At 35.6% G+C, this 23,703-nt stretch overlaps 1 protein-coding gene and 1 pseudogene across 1 annotated transcript; both read left to right on the top strand.

The window, feature by feature from the left end:
• Positions 1-1,651: 1,651 nt before the first annotated feature.
• Positions 1,652-5,003, top strand: LOC129890650 (uncharacterized; annotated as a pseudogene).
• Positions 5,004-17,848: 12,845 nt separating this feature from the next.
• LOC129889294 (uncharacterized) lies at positions 17,849-22,107 on the top strand. Its single transcript, XM_055964542.1, has 7 exons — positions 17,849-18,432; positions 19,763-19,801; positions 20,007-20,077; positions 20,617-20,681; positions 20,907-20,996; positions 21,075-21,167; positions 21,300-22,107. Exons 1-7 carry the CDS (start codon positions 18,014-18,016, stop codon positions 21,735-21,737), a joined length of 1,215 nt encoding a protein of 404 aa, XP_055820517.1. The 5' UTR covers positions 17,849-18,013; the 3' UTR covers positions 21,738-22,107.
• The last annotated feature ends 1,596 nt before the right edge of the window (positions 22,108-23,703 follow it).

Raw genomic sequence — 23,703 nt, 5'->3', positions numbered from 1 at the left:
TTGTAACATAGTTTAAGTTTGTAATTCTTCATTTAAAATAGATTTTGAAGCGTCGTACCACGACCAAAAATAAGGCGCTAGGTGGGAGGCAACCCATTGAGTTGTTGATATAATCATGAAAATTTCATGTACAGAACAACAGGGAGCAAGGCAGCACAAGCAGGAGTTTGGAGAAGCATAGGCAGAGAAAATGTTCTGGGCGCTATAGTGGCATCCATCTCCACTACAACGCCAATCCCTGCATAGATTTTAGTGGTGCGCCGCACCAGGAGTAAAACTACTGAGGCTTGTTTTAGGAGCTATAGTGGCGCCCCATTATTTTAACCTAAACATCTACTACCACCGCCGACCCCCATTTTCAAACAACCTCCTCCTCTAATTTCCCATTATAATTTCTACTCAAACCTTCCCAAAACAACCCTCATTCTCCCACACAACCCTTAAAAACTCAAAACAATTGCTAAAAAGACCCCCTCTGATCAGTTACCATTCCCAAACAATGAACCCAATTTTTAGTTTGTTCTCCTTAAATCTGATTCTCTTCTCTAATGGCGTCAAAAGGGAAACAGTGAGACCAAGGAGTAGGCAGCAAGAGGTACCGAAAAAGTGATACTTCTACATCTATGGGACAAACAAGTTCAGGGATACCACCGTATCAATTCGGTCGGTAGGCAGTAGAACAATATGGCCTAGACTGGTTTGACTCCCAAAAAGAAGCCAAATACATAGGAGATAAATACTTCAATGAAGGTAAGGTGCAAACGGAATTTCCACAAATCCACAAGACGGTGTACAATCTAGGTCTTCAATTCATTTTTGAAGACCAAGGTGAGTGTAATCTAACTCTTGTTTATGAATTTTATGCTAATTGGAACACTGATCTGTCCAGTACCAATAAGGTAGAGGTTTGGGGTAAAGCTATACGTTTTTCGACTAGAGCTTTGAATGAATTTTTGGGGACACTATAATGTGATTATAATGAATTTTTGGACATGAAAGAACAACCACCGTATAGAGATATTCATCATACTTTATGCGGTACTAACTCTGTTGCAAGATGGGAGAAGGCGAAAGACACCGAAAGGCATAGTACGCTTCATTATTCATATTTAAATAGTAAAGCTAAGGTATGGTTGAAAATTGTGTGTAGTGTATTCTTACCGAGTAAGCATGTGTCAGATCGGGAAAGGGTTGTCCTGGTTTACCGCTGATGAAAGGTTTGCATGTAAATGCAGGATCTGTGATTCGTCGTAATATGTTAAAATTTAGAAATAATAAAAGGTGGCGTTTCTGTTATGGTAGCATAATAACTCGATTGTTGTGGGATGAAGGAGTTGAAGAAGAGATTCATGATCTAAGTGCACTGAGGGTGCCACACTTGATTTGTAAGGTGGTTAACGTGACTAAAATAAGAAGTCATGATGCGGCACAGGGACAAATGTTATCTACCATAGAACAATAAGCTCGCGATGAAATTTGGATGGGTTACATATTTGGAATGGCAAAATTGCAGCTGCATATTGGTGGTCGTCCGACAACAGACGATGAGATGGCAGAATTGGCAGATCGTTATCCTCTTATGGATAATGCTATGCATATGTGCAGGGTGGGGCCAGCTTTTTAAGAGCCTCTGGATGATGATGAACCCACTATGGAGGAGGTGGGTCATGACGAGAAAGATGAAAAACCAGAGGATACAGCTACCATTGCTCTTATGGTGGTGTAGATGAAACAGCCGCCATAGCTGGAGGAGATGATGATTGAGCAATGCAGGGAGTTCCTTCTTTCATTCTTAAGACTGTGCATTGATATGGAGCACTGGGGACAGTGCTTTGTTTAAGTGTGAGGTGGGAGTTGGAATAATCATTGTATCCTTTTAGAGATTTTATTTAGTGCATTTTTTATTTTGGATTTCTTGGTACTTGTTTACGGTTCTTTAGACAAGGATAGTCCCTTTTGAACCATACCAAAAAAAATGTGTTTCTGTTTGTATGGAAAGTGTCTGACTAGGCTATAAACGTGAGGGAAGGCATGTTATGAAATTAAATGACTAGTTTAAGACACTTAAGCTCTTGTAGTTGACTCAGGTGATGCATGCTTAATTCTAATTTATATGATTGTGTAGTTGGTAATCAATAGTTATCATCATGCAGTTGTATATGTGCTATGTGTGAGTAAGGATTGTATGCATTCGATGCAGACATATTGATAGCTAGAACCTGCCTGGTGTGTATGCAAAATAAAATAAAGAATGTAAAGTGTAGGAAAGGAACTAAGTATTTCGTTGGTATCCTTGTTTATTTTGCCCTTGCTTTGTGCCTAACTCAAATTCTCAATCCCCTGTTAGCCCGATCGAGCCTCATTATGCAGCAGCTTAAACCCATATTATATTGGAACCATTAATCCAACCCAAAAATCCTAAGTACTATAATTAAAAAAAAATAAAAAAATAAAAAATTGATAAGTGTAATGTATTAAAGCATTTGGGAAAGGTACCTAATAATGATTCTTACCATCCCATCATTTTACATTACAGCCTATGAAGACCTAGTGATCCTGAAACTACTGCATTCTTATATTAGTAGAGCAAAACACTAAGGGCAAGCCTATGGAGATTCGTGTGTCGCACATGAAATCATTTGAGAGAGAGTGATTTTGTTGTTATATACCCACTAAGGCTAATTGAGTGTTTGTGGGTATTTCAATTTTAGTGAGATGCACATGTTCAATTATAAGGATTTGATAATCTATATGATGTCCAATTAAATGATGCATATGAGTTTGCTGTGTTATATAGTCAGTTCTTGAGATTAAGGGATGTTAAACTAGTCATGATGATGTAAACATGTTTAGCTAGGTGCTCATTGTATATCCAAGATGGACTACCCTATGCTTATGATAGGTCAACGTCTACGCTTAATTTAGGTGTTTATTCAAGGACAAACAAAAGCATAAGTGTGGGGTGGTGATCTTAGGCACATTTATGAGCCCATGTACCATGTTTGGCCATCCTTTGGTAGGTATTTTGAGAAGATATTGGAGCTAAATTATGTGTTTTGAATGGAATATCAATTAAGTGTGTACTAAGGTATATGTTTAAGTATATGCAGGAATTTGGAGAGCATAAGCAAAGGAATGTATTGGGTGCTATAGTGGCGCCCAGCCCCACTATAGCACCAATCTATGCAAGGATTTTAGTGGTGCGATGTGCCAAGTACAAAACTACAGAGGCATATTCTGGGCGCGATAGTATTCGATGCCCCACTGCAGCGCCAAACCCTACATAGATTATAATGGCGCGCCGCGCCAAGTGCAAAACTACAAAGGCATATTTTGGGCGCAATAGTGGCGCGATGCCCCACTGCAGCACCATCAACTTTTCAATTGTTTATTATTCTACCCATCAATAATTGAAAGGTGGGAAGCACTTTAAATGGTTTTGTTCTAGGGCAAGAAAAAGAGGCTACGTTTTGGAGGCTGAAAAGAAGAGAAGAAATAAGAAATAAGAAGAGAAGAACAAAAACATCTTAGATTCTTTTTTCTTCTTTTGTTGTATTTCTTAATTTGTATGAATTTAATTACTTGGTGTTGTTATTTGAATATGAGTAGCTAAACACCCAAATTCTGGGGCTATAGTTACGAAGTCATGATTTAATAGTATTTGAACTTGGTTGAAGATAGGTTATTGATTTTAATTACTCTTTCATTCTTGTGGTTATAATTTTGATGTTTGGCCAACATTAAGATATATGTGTTGTCTATCTTGAAATCGGAAGAGGACAAATAGATAGAATAAAGAATGGAAGGAATGTGTTCATACTAATATATTTTAGGATGATTAGTATATAGGATGTTTGTGACACATACTTATATACCACATTTGGTTATGATAAAGGATGATAGTTAAATGCATCTTTATTATTCCATATCTATCTCCGCTCAATGATATAGTTAGTTTGATAATGAAGATAGGCAATTATAGGTTGGGAGACCATAATTGGATTATTAACCCTTTTTGATCAGTGATTAAATAGCCCATCAGAAACTGAGATTAAATAATAGTAGGCTTGACTTCATATTATGCTATAGACCTGGAATTTTTAAAAATCTTATTAATAGACGTAACTACTATATTGTTTTCATTTGTAGAAGATTTTCCTACTTCTAAATCTATTAACAAATCATCTTAAATCCATTGCACAATTATAATTATTATAGTCATTTGAAAGAAATTGTTTGCCTTATCAAGGTCCCTATGAGTTCGATATCTGGCTTAAAAGAGCTATTTTACTACTTGAGAGACTACGTACACTTGTGTGTGCAATTATAGCCACAACACATACTTATCTTCGATAGGCTATAGGACATTTAGGAAACTTCTGTTTTGTTATTCCTTGTCATACACTTTTATCTCTGATGGAATTTTAATATTGTTGTCTTATTCTCTCACAGATAGTGAGGACTCGTTCATCTACGAGTGGTGATCAAGAGCCTATTTCTACACCTGCTTCTGGGTCACTACATGAGGTAGAGGCAGGGGATGAGGTCGAGGTCAGGGTCGAGGTTGTGTTGTAGTACATGTGGGAGGCCAAATACCGACAGCCACAAAGGGCCATACTGGGGGAGTATCTCCAAATACAGGTGTGATTCATGAGGATGTGTAGGATCATGTTGAGGGGTATGGACCAGCTCAAGATTTACCTAGTTTTATTGCCACTCCCGTACTTTAAGATACCTTGGTTCATATATTAGGACTCTTAAAAGGGATGGGGATGGCTCAGGTGGGAACATTACCTGTTACCTCTGATGGCTCACAGACTCGTATTAGAGGTCAGACTCCAAATCAAATGGTTGCTCCAGATTCTCAAAATCTAGGCACTCAGCCAGTTGCTGCTACAGCTCCCCATTTAGATAGTATGGTATTGCTAAGGGTTGCATCATATTTGGCTAATAGGCCTGCCATGACCACCGATGACCAAAAGATTTTGGGAAATTCAGAATAATGAATCCTCTAATCTATAATGGTGACTTGAATGAGGATGCATATGAATTTATAGTCAGTTGTCATGAGAGGTTGCATAACCTTATATTAGTGGAGTCTTAGAGAGTTGACTAGACAATATTTCAGATGACTGGACTGGCCAGGCAATGGTGGAGGGACTACATTAGTGGTAGGCCAGTTGGATCATCTCCACTCTCAAGGACTCAGTTTATTCAGGTATTTCTAGATAAGTTTGTTCCACATAGTGATAGGGAGCGAAAGAGGGCCAACTTTGAGTGTTTGCAGTAGGGAGGCATGTCAGTCTCTGAGTATGAGGTTAAATTCCATGCCTTGGCAAGGTACGCTTCATGATACTTCCCACCGAGGCTAAAAGAGTAAGGAGGTTTGTCAAGGGGTTGATTATTCTGATTCATATGGAAGTTTTTCATATTGCTGTTTTTGGTGTTTCATTTCAGAAAGTGGTAGATGTTGTCGAGGAGTTAGAGATAATTCGATAATTTGAGTAGCGTAAGGGCAAGAGGGCCCATCATTCAGGTGATTATAGGAGTGCTTCGCCTAGTAGTCGAGGTTACTCAGTGAGAGATTATAACTCTCGGTCTAGCAAACCCATTTATGCCGCTATACTAGCATCTGAGGCTAATTATGTTGGGTACAATACTTTTGGTTCGACACATACTTCACATGGTTTATCTTTTAGACCTTCTGGTGGTGGAGGGCATTCTAGTCATTCAGGTTCGTCTCATCATCCTATGCCTCATAGGGGTTGCTTTGAGTGTGGTGATATAGGACATTTTGTAAGAGATTTCCCCAGGATGATAAGTGGTGGTTCACAACAGGGCTCTCAGGATCTGACTTCTAGGGCTACACAACCTTCGATTAGGGGAGGTGCACAAAGTGATAGGGGTGGTTCTCATTCTAGTAGAGGTAGTTCTCATTCTAGTCTAGGTGGTGGTCGTGGAGGTCCACAGTCTGAGGGCGATTATGCCAATTATTATGATTTTCCGGGTAGGCTAGAGGCAGAGGCTTTAGATGTTATTATCATAGGTATTATTCCGGTTTTTCATCGATCAACTATTGTATTATTTGATCCTGGCTCTACATATTCTTATATGTCCATATATTTTACTTCGAGTTTGGATATGTCATGTGAGTCTCTTTATTTGCCTATACATGTTTCTACTCTTATTGGGGATTTCGTAGTGGTAGATTGGGTATATTGATCGTGTGTGGTTACTTTGATGAGATATGATACTTATGTAGATTTGAAGATCTTAGATACGGTAGATTTTGATGTTATTCTTTGGATGAATTGGTTATCTCTCTATCATGCGATTTTGAATTGTCATGATAAGACAGTTACATTAGCTATGCCTGGGATTTCTACAGTAGAGTGGAGAGGTTTTCTTAGTCATTCTCCAAAAAGGGTGATATCATTTCTTAGGGATCATCGTTTGGTGGAGAGAGGATGTTTGACTTATTTGGCATATATTTGAAATACTAGTGTAGAAAGTCCTATGCTTGAGTCTATTCCAGTGGTGAGTGAGTTTTCAGAGGTCTTTCCGATGGATTTGCCAGGTCTTCCTCCGAACTATGATATTGATTTTTGTAATAACTTAGAACCGGGCACTCAACTCATTTCCATTCCTTATTATCGTATGGCACCAACCGAATTGAAGGAGTTGAAGGATAAGTTATAGGGTTTGTTGAGCAAAGGGTTTATTAGGCCGGGTGTATCTTCTTGAGGTGCTCTAGTATTATTTGTGAAGAAGAAGGATGGATCTATGTGTATGTGTATACATTTGAACAAGGTTACCATTAGAAATAAGTATCTGATACCTCGTATTCATGATTTACTTGATCAGCTTCAAGGTGCTTCAGTTTTCTCCAAGATTAACTTGAGATTCGGTTATCATCAGTTGAAGGTTAGGTCCGAAGATATCCCTAAGACAGCTTTCCGGACACGTTATGGCCATTATGAGTTTTTGGTGATGTCTTTTAGGCTAACTAATACCCCAGCAGCCTTTATGGACTTGATGAATAGAATGTTCAAACCATACTTGGATTCATTTGTTATTGTCTTCATAGATTATATATTGATATACTCCCATAGTAGGGAGGAGCATGAGCATCATTTGAGAATTGTGCTAGGCATTCTGAAGGAGAAGAAGCTCTATACAAAGTTTTCAAAGTGTGAGTTCTGGCTTAATTCGGTGACATTCTTAGGAGATGTATTGTCCAAAGAGGGTATTATGGTGGATCCTAAGAAGATTGAGGCAGTTTGAGATTGGGTCAGACCTGCTTTAATTACTGAGATTCGTAGTTTCTTAGGCCTTGCAGGTTATTATCGACTATTTGTGCAGGGATTCTCATCCATTACATCTCCATTAACTAGATTAACCTAGAAGGAAGTGTCTTTCCAGTAGTCTGATGATTGTGAGGCAAGTTTTCAAAAGCTCAAAACTTTATTGACTTCTGCCCCGATTTTGACTCTACCTATAGAGGGAGAAAGTTTTATTTTATATTGTGATGCTTCTCGAATTGGTCTTATTGTGTATTGATGAAGAAGGGAAAGGTGATAGCTTATGCTTTGAGGTAGTTGAAGGTTCACGAGAAGAACTATCCTACCAATGACTTGTAGTTGACAGCTGTAGTATTCGCATTGAAGATTTGGAGACATTACCTTTATGGTGTGCATTGTGAGGTTACGAATCATAGCAATCTCCAATATATATTCAATCAGAGGGATCTTAATTTGAGGCAGCAAAGATGGTTGGAGTTGCTTAAGGACTACGATATGATTGTTTTTTATCATTTAGATAAGGCGAATGTGGTAGCAGATGCCTTGAGTCGAAAGATAATGAGTATGGGTAGTCTAGCCTTGTTACAGGTTAAAGAGAGTCCTTTGGCCATAGATGTCCAGTCCTTAGCCAATAACTTTGTGAGACTTGATATTTTAGAACTTGGTAGAGTTTTGGCTTACATGGAGTCAAGGCCATCCATATTAGAGCAGATTCGAGATCAATAGTTTAATGATGGTGATTCGAGAAAAAGTGTTAAAAGGATAAGCCAAGGAGTCAATTCTTGATGTTGAGGGAGTTTTGAGGATAAAATATCATATTTGTGTTCCTTGAACAGGTGATTTGACTAGGCTGATCATGGAGGAGGCTCATGTTCGAGGTACTCTATTCATCTAGGGGCTACTAATATGTATCATGACTTAAAGAAGCATTATTGGTGGTATCGTATGAAGAGGGACATAGTAGATTTTGTGTCTCGATGTTTAAATTATCAGCAAGTGAAGTATGAACACCAAAATCTTAGAGGTGTGACTCAAAGGATGCCCATACCTGAGTGGAAGTGGGAGCGTATTTCTATGGACTTTGTGGTAGGATTTTCACGTACCTTGGGTAAGTTTGATGCTATATGGGTCATTATGGATCGATTGACCAATTCTGCGCACTTCGTACCAATTCAAACTACCTATAATTTTGAGAAGTTAGCTAAGATCTACATTCGGGAGATAGTTTGCTTACATGGGGTGCCTATTTCTATCATTTCAGATCGTGGAACACAATTTACATTTCATTTCTGGCAGTCTATGCAAATGAGTTGGGTACTCAGGTGGATCTTAGTACAATATTTCACCCTCAGACTGATGGTTAGTCTGAACAGACTATTCAGGTCCTTAAGGACATGTTACGGGCGTGTGTCATCGACTTTAGTGGTCATTGGGATCAGTTTTTGCCTTTAGTGGAGTTTGCATATAAAAATAGTTATCATTCAAGAATTGAGATGGCACCATTTGAGGCTTTATATGGTAGTAGATGTCGATCTCCAATTGGTTGGTTTGATGCATTTGAGGTTAGGCCGTGGGGTACAAATCTGTTGAGGGAGTCCTTGGATAAGGTCAAGTTGATTCAGGATAGGTTTCTTATGGCTCAGAGTAGTCAAAAGAGTTATACAGATTGAAAGGTTTGTGATTTGGAGTTCATGGTTGGAGAGCGGGTTCTATTAAAGGTTTCACCCATGAAGGGTGTGATGAGGTTAGGAAGAAGGTCAAGGTGAGCCCGAGATACATTGGTCCTTTTGAGATTGTTGAGCGTATTGGTGAGGTTGCTTATCAGTTAGCTTTGCCACCTGAATTGTCTGGTGTTCATCCTGTATTTCATATTTCGATGTTAAAGAAGTATCATCAGGATGGTGCTCATATGATTCAATGGGACTCAGTGTTACTTTATCAAAATTTGACCTTTGAGGAGGAGCCAGTAAAAATATTGGATAGACAAATTCGAAGGTTGTTCGAAAGATATTGCTTCAGTAAAGGTTCAATTGAAGCATCATCCGGTGGAAGAAGCTATTTGGGAGACCAAGTCAAACATGAGGATCAGATATCCTCAGCTTTTTGAGCGTTCAGGTACTTCCTAATCCTTAACCGTTCGAGGACGAACGTTTGTTTAAGTGGTAGATGATGTAATGACCCATTAAGTCGTTTTGAGCATTGAAACTATTTTGACTCTTCCCGTAAAATTTTAAATAAGAATTTTGAACTATCCGTTAAACTATCATTATTTAGTTGAAGGATATTTTTTAAAATAATTAATTTATGTGGTGATTTATTATTTTAATAATTTATTTATTAATAAAAGAAAATAATTATTGTTAAATTATAAGTGGGTCATACCCACTATTCCTTAAGTACATATAATTAGATTGGATTAAATAGGAGTAGTATTTTTATAACCTGTAAAGTACAAGAAGCAAGAAAAAAAAGGACGTGTGATATTCTTTGACTCACTGAGGTGGAAGCAAAAAACAAGAGAAAGTCGAGTGAACAGGTAAGATTCCATGAAAATTTTATATAGGAACATAGGATATTATTGTTATTAATGTATGGTAGAAAGATTTTAAACAAAATTAAAGTTGTCATCATTAGGTTGAATAGAAAGTTTTTCTTTTGGAATTGGAATGACTACTGGTATATGTAAGCGTTCATTTTGTGTATTTTTTTGTAATGGGCAATTAATGTGATGTGATATGAAGGGGTAATGAATAGGATTTAGGATTTATATAGGGATATAGGGCGTAGGAATGTGAAGGGGAGCCTTAGAGTAACTGGTAAAGTTGTTGCCATGGGACCAGGAGGTCGCGGGTTCAAGCCTTGGAAACAACCTCTGGCAGAACTGCAAGGTAAGGTTGCGTACAATAGACCCTTATGGTCGGACCCTTTCCCCGATCATGCGCATAGAGGGAGCTTTAATGCACCGGACTGCCCTTTATAGGGTGTAGGAATGTGAGGTTATTAGATTATGGTTCTGGGAAGAGTTCGTAATTTGGTGTATTTTTCTTATTATTATCATATTATGATTTAATTTTTGTATATTAAGATAGGAAATTTAATGTTAGGTGTACTTTATTATATGAATATCATCATATTTATGGTATTGAAAGGATTTAGACTTAACACTAGGATTAAGACTTAGTAATTATAGATTTGGGGTGAGTTTTTGGGTCAAAGCTAGACATATAGTAATATGGGTGTATACCGATTCATACTTATGAATAGTGCATTTTTTTTTTTGGAACGTTCTGAGGCCTTGTGAAAAGAAAGAGGAAAATCTTGAGAATTTGTGGCATGTGTTCGACATTCGAAGTATGTTAAGACTTTTAGACTTCGTTGAAGGGCATTTTTTAATTAAAAATTAAAAATTGAAATAGATAACAGATAAGGGAGAAAGATGGGGGTCTCGTATTAATGGTGTGACGGGCATTGATACGAGTACCGATGTTATAAAGGAAAGTTTATTACTATAGAATGAAGGATTGTAATTTGAGAAATGCCAAAGCATATGGGCATTAGCTGATGTATTATTGATTGATTTCTTTTGCGTGATTGTGCTTCTTATTTGAACCCGTATAATTGTGATAGTTGAGGTGATTACATGTCATAATGATATTTGATTTATTGAGATGCATCAGCATCCCCTATGTGGTCAAAATTATATTGTGCACATGCATTGACATGAGATTGAGTATGAGTAAAGGTTTGACAAAAGGAAAATCATTTGTGAAAGAGCATTTTATGGTTATAAGTTGGGCACGTGAAGATCGTCCGTGCTGGGGATGGTTGATTTTATGATACTGCGTTGAGATCGTCCGCACAGACACGTGGAGATCGTCTGTGTCGGTGTATGGGCCTAGCGAGTCCCCCATGGGTCACAAACTCTTGAAGTATATTCCGAGAAGTATTGTGTATATACGGTTGTGTTACTTGGTGTTCGAGGCATATCATCTCATGGTGTTGCATTGCATCTCATTATCTTCTTCTTTTTTACTTGATTATATGTTAAATATTTTGTGACGTTTGATTACCCCTATTTTTGTGAGACTTGATTGATAAGTATAATGTTGAATTATAAAATTTGAGGAAGAATTTTATATATGTTCATGTCACTACGTCTTCATTGTCGGTCAATGAGACATACTGGGTACACGTGGTTTCGTACTCATACTACACTTGTTGCACTCTTTTGTGGTGCAGATTTGACTACAAATACGAGTGCATCTCGTAGATCTTTTTGAGTCCGAGCTTGGGTTATCTTGGAGTGTTGGTGAGCTGCTTGGCTGTTCCACGGCCCACACCCCCTTCTATCTTTCATTTATTTTGTTATTTTAGTATTCAGACATGATCTTTATTACGTCTAAGCTGGTCATTTTAGTTTCATATTTGAATCCTATATTAGAAGCTATTGTACTTATTACACCAAATCTTGGGTGGTATTTTAGCTTTTTGTATTTCATACTTATGACAGATTTAGTGTGTTGGATATTTCACTTGTCGCATGTCTCCTTACCTTATTTATTTTACTGAATTGATGAGAATGTTTGGATTGGCTTACTTATCGATTAGGAATATAGGTGCCATCACGACTTGTGAATTTAGGTTGTGACAGTGAGGTACTGTAAATTTAACCCATCGTCAAGATGGTGGCGGACAAATATTATGACTTTGGCACAGTCTTGTCTAGATGTTATATTGTCATCTTTGATGGTATATGCCAGACTCATCGATTCTAGGTGTATTTCGACATCTAATGTCCATGATGAGTAGCCTTTTTTAGATATATCAAAAGCAACAAATTCAAATTTAGAGATATTCGACATTTTAAGAAAATAAAATTCTTACTCTTTTGTTATCTTTTTAAAATAGCTGAAAGTGATGGAGGCTCGTGCTGATAACGTGTTATAAAATAAACTAACTTAGCAAATTAATAAGAGAGATATTAAGAGAAAGAGAGACAATTGAGAGATTTTTTTTTTTTGTAGCTGTAATTGCATAATAACCACTGCAAATAAAGAAATGTAACAAGTTGAGGGGGTAAAGTTGGGGAACAAATTTTGATGAATAGAAAAGGTAGAGATGGACATCCACTTGTACATCATCAGTAAACTCTTTCATTAGATATTTTAAAACGAGGCTATGGATAGAACTTTCAAACGAAAGTGAATTAACTTGTGCGTCAGTTGCGGTATCTCCTTTGTGTTTTGTACCACACAAGTTTTCATCAGTTATTAGTGTAAAATAATATACAATTCGAAAGAAGACCTATAAATTTATAAGCGTTTAATTGGAAAGAATTTTAACCAAAATTTGTTTCTTGGCATTGAATACTTCAACTTAGCCACTTAAGTAAATGCGCGGAGTTAGAATTTTCATTAACGAGGTTCAAAATATGAAAAGTAGACATACAAACTAGTCGAAGAAAATTCGATATTTGCTATATATACATAAAAAAATTATTTTAATTAAGTATAAAGAGCAAGGTGGCTCCCCCCTAGCTGGATGAGAGACTAGGCCAACTTTATCGATCTTTCGACAAAAAAAAATATTTTTTCTTTGTCATGCGAAGCAATAATCTAGATTTTGGATTGCGAAACAATATTTAGATTTAGATAGAATATAAAAAGGTGAAAAATCTTCATTGTCAATGGAAAAGAGTATCAAGTAAAAAATAGAAATTGAATAATGTCCACATGTTTTATGGCATGAAGTGACGTATAAATTATTATGTAGAGCCAACCATTCAAAAAAAAATTCTTTCTATCTTTTTTGAAGCATTTTCTACGAAAGTGAAATGGCCATTATGTTGAAATAAGTGTGAATATTGAATACATGGACCATTTGGAGACTGAATGTTGAATGGCCAGTATGGTTGTTGTGGGAAGTAAACAAGAGAGATTTATAGTTAAAATTTGAATATTGAAAAGAAAGACAGCCATTTGGAGGCTGGCTAGATCTTTTTATTTTTCTAATTTTTATATAATTTCAAGAATATATGGGAAGATTTTTCAAATGTTAAATGGTTTACATGGAAATTTAATAATAAGTGTTCAGAATATGGTTTTTCTATGGCCACGTTGCACTTTCGTCTGTGGAATATATGCTAATTTTAAAACAAAAGAGTTTTGGAGAATTTTATCTGCATGTTTATTCACAACATGACCTCTTTATATCTAAGTATATAATCGTCTTTAAACTAATTCTATTCTAATATGGTTACAATATTGCTGTACCTTAATAGGACTGCAATTCTTATAGTTATCATATATATCATAATGATGATTCACTTCAATGTGTTTGAATCATTCATGAAAGTTCAAATTTTGAGCAATATATATATAGTGTCACTTGACTGTTATAATATACCTTAATCATACCCTCATAATTCATGTCCAAACTAGTCAAGATATCTTTTTGACCATTTCAATTCACACACGGTCATCACCATTAATTGATCGGTATTCCGCCTCCACTAAAGAGGGAGACACAACGAGTTGTTTTTTGGTCTTCCAAGACAAGGATGAATTTTCAAGTGTAATAAATCACTTGGTAAGAGATTTTTGGGTCAATGGAGATTGTGTTGGAAAAACTTTATAGATGATCATTAGACAAAAATATGAATTCATAAGAATGAAAAAATAACAAATCTTGCTTCATGGAAACAACTTTATTGAAGAACTTGGTCTTTTAAACTTTGAAGATTGTTTTCACTGTATTTTATTTCTTAGATAGAGAGAAAGAGAAAAGCAACATGACTTCTCATTTAGGACCAAACCCTTTTTAAGGATAATGAGTATATTAAATTAACCCCCCATATTAATAGATATTTACTTTTAGGCTCAAATATTTTAATACTTTATTAGATTATAAATTATGCTCATTTAAACGATAACATCACAATATTCGTACAACCAAGGTTATAATCTTTTTGCATCACTATCCCTTGCCTAAGTTTTTTTTTTCTTTCAAATTGTGCACCACCCATTGAGTTGTGTCCCAATGTGTCTTCTTCGTCTGTTGCATGAACTGAGAAAACACATGCACACAATATGATAACTCGACGGGTGAAATACAGATATATAACTCTAGAGTTATTCCCGAAGAAAATTAAGTCGTCCACATAAATTAAAACGTTGATTTGCACATTACTTTGATGTATGCAAAAAAAGAGAATAATCTGAGTATGATTGCTTAAAACCATATAATCTCATCAAAGAGTTTAATAATTTTGTGAATCAACATCGTGGTGTCTGTTTTAATTACATTTTTTTCGAATTTGAGATTCAAAAATCTATAGGCCAAACATGTAGCTGATGTGCTTGCGATATTTGGTGAACACTTAACTCCTTCAGAAGACGGCCAACCCTGAATACCACTACAATATAGAGATTAAGTTATAAAATAAAGAGAAAAGGCTCAAATATGCCATTGAACTTTGAGAAAAAGCTTATTTATGTCATCCGTTAAAAGTTTGGATCATCTGTGTCATTGCTGTTTGAGAAAAGGCTCATCTATGCCATTAGTTTTTAACTCCGATTTTGCAAAACCACATTAACAACTTTTAACATTTTTTTATTGAAGTTTTGAATCAAATATATTCTTTTTGCTTCTTCTTCTTCAAAAGTATCAAAAAATTCAAATTTTCAACTTCTTCAATTTTTCACGAAATCACCTCAAATTTCAATAGTAGCATCCCTCCGAGCTAGATATCAAAATCAAATATTTATTGAACTTGAATTCAACCTAACCCAACAAGATACACTTAAAATTTTGAAAACTTTAACTTCTTTTAATGGTAGAATTTTTGCCACAACTCCAAATTATTTAAAATTTTGAACATAGACTCAAAAAATGCTATGCTAAAGTTCACTATGTCCACGTTCAAAATTTCAAGTGATTTGAAGTTGTGGAGAAAATTCCACCATTAAAAAGGTTGAAATTTTGAAATTTTGAAGCAATTTTAAATGTGTCTTGTTGGGTTAGGTTGAATTCGAACTTGAAAGATATTGAGTTTTGATATCTAGCTCGGAGGGATGTTACTATTGAAATTTGAGCTGATTTCGTGAAAAATTGAAGAAGTTGGAAATTTAGAGTTTTTGGTATTATTCATGTGTTCTTGGTGTTCTTGAAAAAGAAAAAACAAAAAGAGTACATTTGATTCAAAACTCCAATAAAAAAGTATTTAAAGTTGTTTGGGTGGTTTTGCAAAATTAAAGTTAAAAAATAATTACATAGATGAGCCTTTTCTCAGCAATGACATAAATGAGCCAAACTTTTAACGGATGGTATAAATTGATCTTTTTTCAAAATTCGATGACATATTTAAACATTTTCCCTAAAATAAAATCAAATAACTTTCTAAGTGAACAAGTGAACTAGTCTAAGTTGAGTGACTATTTGATATTTATTATCTCCATTCTTTTCAATAAAATCTCAAGTAATTCAATTTCTCTGTTATTCGTGGAACTTAACTTATAATGTTTCGATATTTTAAAAAGGGAGGGCTAGCAAGAATGTTGGTGACCCAAATCACCCATTAGGACTTACGTGGTTAGAAAAAATCTTCATTCATTGGACCTAATTTAAGTAGCTAACAAAATTTGTAATTTTTAAATTGCAATAGCACGTTAGCTACTAGTTATATAAAGTTACTAACTAATGCATATTATACAATTTTTTTCTCTAATTACATTATAATTAGTAGTGTCATTGCACAAATATATTTTATACTGTTAGCTAACTCAATGTACTAAACAACATTAACTTACTGAATAAAGTATCGATTTTATTACACAAATAAAAGACATATTATATCTTACTCATTTTCATTAGAATGCAACATTTTTTGCATAAATAATTATTCATAAAAAATAATATATTATGTATATATAATTATAAAAAAATATGTATATAATTTATCAGTTCGATTCGATTATTTATTTGATTTTTTTTAACAAAATTAAAATCAAATTAAATATCATCAATTTTAAAAAAATATAAACTCAAACTAAATTATACCAAATAAAAGTCAATTTATTTATTTAATTTTTTAATTTCAATTAATTCTTATCCAAATCGTAAACACCTACTGGCACATAAAACTAGTATTTCACATGGATGCCAAAACTCTTGTTTACTCCGCAAGTTGTTATGGAGGAACACTACAAATTTCAACTTTTATTCCTTCTTTAATATTTAAGAACCATATTCATTTATGGTACCGGAATATGTCTCCTGTTCTCTGCATAGAACTTTCCAAAGTACTACTATGTGTCCATTTTCTATTTTTTTATTTTTTTATTTTTCACCCGTTGTTCAAAGTCCATAAAATTACGATTAAATTTTATTTGGGAGTGACGCTCATATTTAAAAAAAAAATCATATTCAAGACTTGAACATGAGATTTTTAGTTCCACTACACCAAATAACATTAATTTATTTGTCTACTTTTTTATTTACTTCAAAATTAAACAATGGTAATGTCATTCACTTTTACGTTATAAATCATATATTCTGTTATGAATGCAATGTACTAGGGATATACAAACGGAAATATACATACGATAGCGAATTAAGTAGTTGTTACTAACATTTATTAGTTTGATATAAATAAGTTTTAAAGAATTATGAATTATGGCGTGGGATGAATATGATTCATTTATTCTTAATGAGAAATTAAAATAAAAAATAAAAAAAAAAGTTTTTAGTGTGTTAAGAAGTTTTTTTCTCTTTTCTCTTTTCTCTCTCTTTGTTGATGAGTTGTAATACTCTCATTTGTTCGCCTATTTTTACTTATTCATTATATTAAAAAAATATTCATTTTTACTTATATAAATTAATAAATAAAATAACAATTTTACTTAATCACTTTTAAAAATATAAAAATTTAATATTTTAAAAAATTTATCGAGAAATGATTATAGTTAGTAATGAAGATAAATCGAGAACTATCAAAGTGTGTTTGATATGGAGTAAAATATTTTTCATTTTTTTTCATATTTGGTTTGTTAAAATTAGTTAGAAGACAAACTTCTCAAAAAAAAGAAAAATGATTTTCCTAATAAAATTAAAAAAAAAATAACTTTAATAAATGACATTTCAAATTCATTATATCCTCTTCACTCAATCAATATATCTCCAAACCCTACCCTTTGACCATCCTACCTAGTACCATCCCCAAACCCTCACTCTCCGCCCATTCCACTTGCTAGATTATAAATAAATATTATTGGATAATATTTTTTTTACTTACTTATCAGTCATAAAAAATAAGTACTAACTCATCAATTTTTAAATAAAATATTTCTTTGTTAAGACCAAACAGGCTTTATATAATAATTTGTTTTTTTAATTTTTAAAAAATAAAAATAAATATGTACTTATAAGATGGAGATAGTAGTTTTCAATACTATTTAGCTGAACAACTACTCAAAGTGAGGCACGTCAACAGTAGAGTTGCATATATAAGTCTCTGTACCCCTCCACACGGAATCAAACCGTGTCATTCTACCCGTCAACATTTTCCTATCTTAGAAAAAGTCATCATCTTCCCTTCCCTTTCCTTCCTTCTTCTCCATAAATAAATAAAATACTTTTCCTTTTTCTTCCAAAACCCCTTTCACAACAAAAGCTGCATTCTTCAATTTCACCCTCTCTTTTTTTTTCCTCATTTTATGGAATCATCGTTGCCGGTGGAGGAGCTTACCTCCGGCGCAAGTGGCCGGATAATTCCTCTGTTTAAAAATCTTCGCCGGTCAGTTTTCTCATACGAAACTTTCCGGCGACTGATAATCTATATACAGTCCATTTTTCTATGGGTAATTCTTCTGTCTCGCCGCCGGTTTTCCACGTCACCGTCGTCTCCTCCGCCTTCGCCGTCTGCAGCAACTACGTCGGTGTTGGGGAAGAGGAGGAAATTTGCACTGCGGAGGGACGAAGAGGATACGCAGAGAAGGAGGGCACTTGCTGAGGCGTTAGATATGGTCGTTGAGAATGATGGTTTCCGCTGCCGTTGGAATACGTCTTTGTTCTTTGGAGCTCGTCGGAATGCTTTGTTTTGCCGATCGTGGATCCCGGTCGCCGATGAATTGAGGTATGTTCATTTTCGTGGTTTTTTTAGTAAAATCTTCAAAATATTATCATGTATTTGAGCTTGTAGAAGGTTGATGGTTAGTATAAAAAGAAAGTCAAATTATGATAAATCTTATCTATTGGGTATGAATAATGAGGATTCATACAGGTTATGAATTTTGAATTGAGTCATACATAATGTTTATCAATGAAATGGTATAGGGATCTAATGTATGGGAGGAAAAACAAATTGAACAAATGAAAAGGTCTTACTTGTCCTGTATTTTGCACCCGAAAGTGTGACCTAGGGGTCGATAAAGTGGATTGAGGTCTTATGTTCAAATCCCAGCAGAGACAAAACACTAGTTGTTACTGGTTGTGTGGCTGTGGCTAAGAATTGTTCCTTGGTCGTGTTTTGGGGGAATGGGGATGATTTGGGATATGCTTATTTCAGCATTGAAGTATGGAAAACACAATTGCATGGGTGCATCACCCCTTGCTAACTTGTTCATCACAGTGGTTAGAAGCCTTTCAGTTACTTTTAGTACAGAAGACAATTAAACATACCCTGTATATAACCCAATGAAACTATTTTTTTCACGTCTATGTTAGCTTCACCACATTTGACCTATTTGACTTGGTTACATAAATAGATAAACTAGAGATGCCCATTTTCTGTTTTCCTGACAAAATACTCCTTTAACAAGAAAATTGCAAATATTTGAAGTGATAATTTGTACATGAATATCATATTTCTTCCGTGCAGGGTCATTTTATATTGCACATGAGAAAAAAATAGTCATGAATTTGATTGACACGTTAGAGCATTAATATTAAGTTAAAAGAGAAATGCAAGCCAGAATCTACCAGTGATCAAATGAGGTTTACTGCTTTCATCAGGAAAAAGCTTAGGTTGAATTTCCTTGACTTGGCTTTCATGTTTTAGATAATTCCTCCTAAAACCTTTAAGGTAGAGGGCAATCTTAGAAGGCGAGTGATTTCCATTTGAATAGATCAGTCAGTGTTAGACTTATTAAGAGAAAACTAAAAACTGTACATCATTGTTGCTTCTGATCTTAGTAATCCTATAGCATTTGTTATAGGGCATCGAGAATCCCCTTTCTCTTCTCATCCTGCAGTGTCTAGGCTTTGTCTAATAGTAACTTTTTTTTATTCCTAAGGCTCTGTCTGATAATTTGAGAAAATTCGCTCTCTTTGTTGGAGGATTAAGGAGCAGTAATGCTGCAAATTCTGATATTCATGTTTGCTAATCTGCTATAAATTGGCTCTCTCAAAAAATGTTTTTAGTGTTTTTCTTTAATTGTTTCTTAATGGCTAGTTTTTTGTTTCAGGGGCATAATTATCATCATCCATGGACTGAATGAGCACAGGTAACTGTTTATTGACTTCTTCTTTTTTTTCTAAAATAATCTTGGGAGGAGGGGAGGGATAGTGGTTTTTCTTCAAAGAATAGGTGTCTTTGCTAATACGAGTTGTTTAACCCTTCTCATTTCAGTACTGAATACAGTACAATGCTTATTTATGGTTTGGCTTAAACTAACTGGATGACAATATGCCTTTTATATTTCATTTCAGTGGACGATATGCACATTTTGCTAGGCAACTGAACTCCTGCAACTTCGGGGTGTATGCAATGGACTGGATAGGTACTTCTATCCTTCCATTAAGAAGACCTTGTTTAAATTGGTTAGAGGTCCTGTAGTAACCTCTTTATTAACGCACATACTAGGATTTCATCGTGATCATGTAAAAAGGTAATGGTGATTCTTAGGGTGCTAAAACAAACTCGCCTAGTCGTTAGAATGGCTGCCAAAGGGTCAATTATGGTTCTTAATTAAGTGTGTGTATAGTTTCATCTATCTTCATTCTCATTTTGTCTCTAACTAAGTGGTCCTTTCATTAATTTCTATTTCCATGGATGAAGTTGGTCCTGTTTTCCCTTTCTTTACTAGATAGCCTCTTATCAAGATTATGCTGCTCTCACAGATACCTCACAAAGTTTTTTTTTCCTTCTAAAATGCCTTGATTTGAGCTACATGCATTAAGTATGTCTTGCTATATTTTCTGGGTTCATGGATAATGAATTAAGCTTCTCTGAGCTGATTGTTATGATTGATTATGCTAGTAGTCTAAGTGGATGATTAATACTTCTTAACAAATGACATAGAATTATTCTGTGTGACAGGACATGGAGGGAGTGATGGATTACATGGATATGTGCCATCTTTGGACCATGTCGTGGCAGACACAGTAAGTTGTCACTGTTTTTATATTTCATGCTCCATCTCTGCCATATATCTGAATTCTTTTCCCTAAGGACTCCATTTCAATTATTTTTCTTGAACTGGATATCCACTTCTAAGTAACAAGCTGAAAATGTGATCTCCACTCTACATTCATCTTTCTTTCATTGTTGTCTTGCCTCATCCATAGGGCCTGCCAAGTTTATCTAATATTCTTTTCCTGTTTATACAGGGGGCTTTCTTGGAAAAGGTCAAGTTTGAGAACCCTGGTATGCCATGCTTCCTCTTTGGTCATTCAACGGGAGGAGCCGTGGTCTTAAAGGTAAGGCTTTTGAAGTGAAGTAACTTCAACCATTCCGAAACTCTTAGTATTCATTGATTATTCTGCTCCCTTGCACAGGCAGCTTCTTATCCACACATTGAAAACATGCTGGAGGGCATCATATTGACTTCACCAGCATTGCGTGTGAAACCTGCAAATCCTATTGTTAGTGTAAGGCGCCTACCCTTTTTTTAAAATATAAGTTACATGGTTATTGTTCGACTGCTTTTGATGACTTCTTTTTTTTCAGCAGTTTCGTCTTTCTATGCACTTTCTAATTTTGTGTTCGTTATCCCAATGCAGGCTGTGGCACCAATATTTTCATTGGTTGCACCTAGGTACCAGTTCAAAGGTTCTCACAAAAGGGGAATTCCTGTTTCAAGGGATCCTGCAGCGCTGGTGGCAAAGTATTCTGACCCTCTTGTGTATACTGGTCCCTTGAGGGTCAGGACAGGCCATGAAATTCTGCGCATCTCCTCTTACTTGATGCGGAACTTCAAGTCTGTCACTGTCCCATTCTTAGTCCTCCATGGATCTGCTGATAGAGTCACTGATCCATTGGCTTCTCAAGATTTGTACAATGAGGCTGCTTCTGAATTTAAGGACATTAAACTTTATGATGGATTCTTGCATGACCTTCTGTTCGAGCCTGAACGTGAAGAAATTGCCCAGGATATCATTGATTGGATGCACAAGAAGTTAGCTTCTGGCAATCTTGCAAATGTGTATAGTCAGTGCTAGCTTTCTGAATAGTTAGTGTTTTGATTGATCAAGGGTTTCAAGGGGTGCTGTTATATTTATTTATTTGATCAGTTATCCCATCATTAGCTTCCTTCTTCTCCAATGGAATCAGAAAGATGATTCCAATTATCCAAAGCTTGTATAGTTGTAGTAGTAAAAATTAGAAGATTCCCGGTGTTGCTCTCTTGGTTGATTGTTCTTTGACCAGTACTATGTATTCTATGAATACAACACAATCTTCTCTAGAACTGATATGATTGATAAAGATGATTCAAATGTGCATGAAGCTCCCATAAGCATCTTATTAAATGTGAACCTTTGGAACAGATTACAACATTTCATTTCAATTGCAATATAATGTTTTATGAAAGCGGTTTCCAACTTTTGGTTGGATTGAGATGTTATTGTTATTTTAAGAATGCTTTCAGTTCTTTTATACAACAACAACAATAACCCAGTGTAATCCCACATCGTGGGGTCTGGGGAGGGTAAAGTGTACGCAGACCTGACTCCTACCAATGTAGGACGGCTGTTTTCGAAAGACCCTCGGCTCAATAGAAGCACAAGAAAAAAAGGTCAGACAAGAATATTAAAAGTAGGAAAGTAGATAACGGAAGCGTTCCAAACAATAGTATAATCAAAGCACCAAAAAACAGTAGATATCGTCAAATAATAGCATAAATACCATAAATAACATAAGATAACACAGCATACATAACATAAATAACATAAATCAGAGTACAAGAAATCATAGTGCGTTAATACGCCTATGTACTAGCCTTCTACCCTGATATGAGTCCTCCACACCCTCCTATCTAAGGTCATGTCCTCGGTAAGTCGTAAATGCGCCATGTCCTGTCTGATCACCTCTCCCCAATATTTCTTCGGTCTACCCCTACCTCTTCTGAAACCATCCATGGCCAACCTCTCACATCTCCGCACTGGTGCCTCTGGGACTCTCCTCTTCACATGCCCAAACCATCTCAGTCGCGTTTCACGCATCTTGTCTTCCACCGGGGCCACTCCTACCTTGTCTCGAATAGCCTCATTTCTAATTCTGTCGCTCCTGGTATGCCCACACATCCATCTCAACATTCTCATCTCGGCAACTTTCATCTTTTGCACGTGTGAGACCTTAACTGGCCAACACCCCGCCCCATATAACATAGCTGGTCTAACCACCACTTTGTAGAACTTGCCCTTAAGTCGTGGTGGCACCTTCTTGTCACATAACACACCGGAGGTGAGCCTCCATTTCATCCATCCTGCCCCAATACGATGTTTGACATCCTCGTCGATCTCCCCGCTGCCTTGCATGATAGAACCAAGGTACTTAAAACTACTTCTCTTTTGGATGGTGTCACGATCCAAGCCTAGGTCCTAGACGTGACATGGCGAATGAGGAACCCGAAAGTACCTCAAACAAGCCTCTTAGCATTCTTTTAGCCTTTCATAGGTAATGATGATAAATAAACAAGTGGAAATCATAATAAATCTTCAACTTACATATGTCCAACAATACCTCTAACTATTAGATTTAACGGGGCTAAGACAAGTCCCTAGCTCACCCTCAATCATAATAGAAGAAATGCCATAGTAAAATATCTTAACATATCATAAACTAGAAAGACAAAGGAGTATTGTTCCCGGAACATGGAAACTCACCAAAAGTAGTCTTCAATGGAATATCAACTAGCCACGTGGAGGAGAACGAGGAGGAGCACTGATCCCTACATGGTGATATCATGTAGGCAAAAGAGTATGCGTTAGTGCTTTGAATGTACTAAGTATGTAAGGATGCATGAACATTGAGGAAACATTAAAAGTTTATGTAATATGAAACATAATTTAATGTATGCATAATAAATCATATATATATTCTTTAAAACATTCATTTTGTGGGAAATTAACCATAACCGACATTTAAGACCATGCGAGCTATTACATGGAATCCAACATAACCCCC

Source organism: Solanum dulcamara, chromosome 5 (genome assembly GCF_947179165.1).
Source record: "Solanum dulcamara chromosome 5, daSolDulc1.2, whole genome shotgun sequence".
Lineage (NCBI taxonomy): Eukaryota > Viridiplantae > Streptophyta > Magnoliopsida > Solanales > Solanaceae > Solanum > Solanum dulcamara.
Note: the sequence above shows the minus strand (reverse complement) of the source record. Positions and strands in the feature narration are given on the sequence as shown.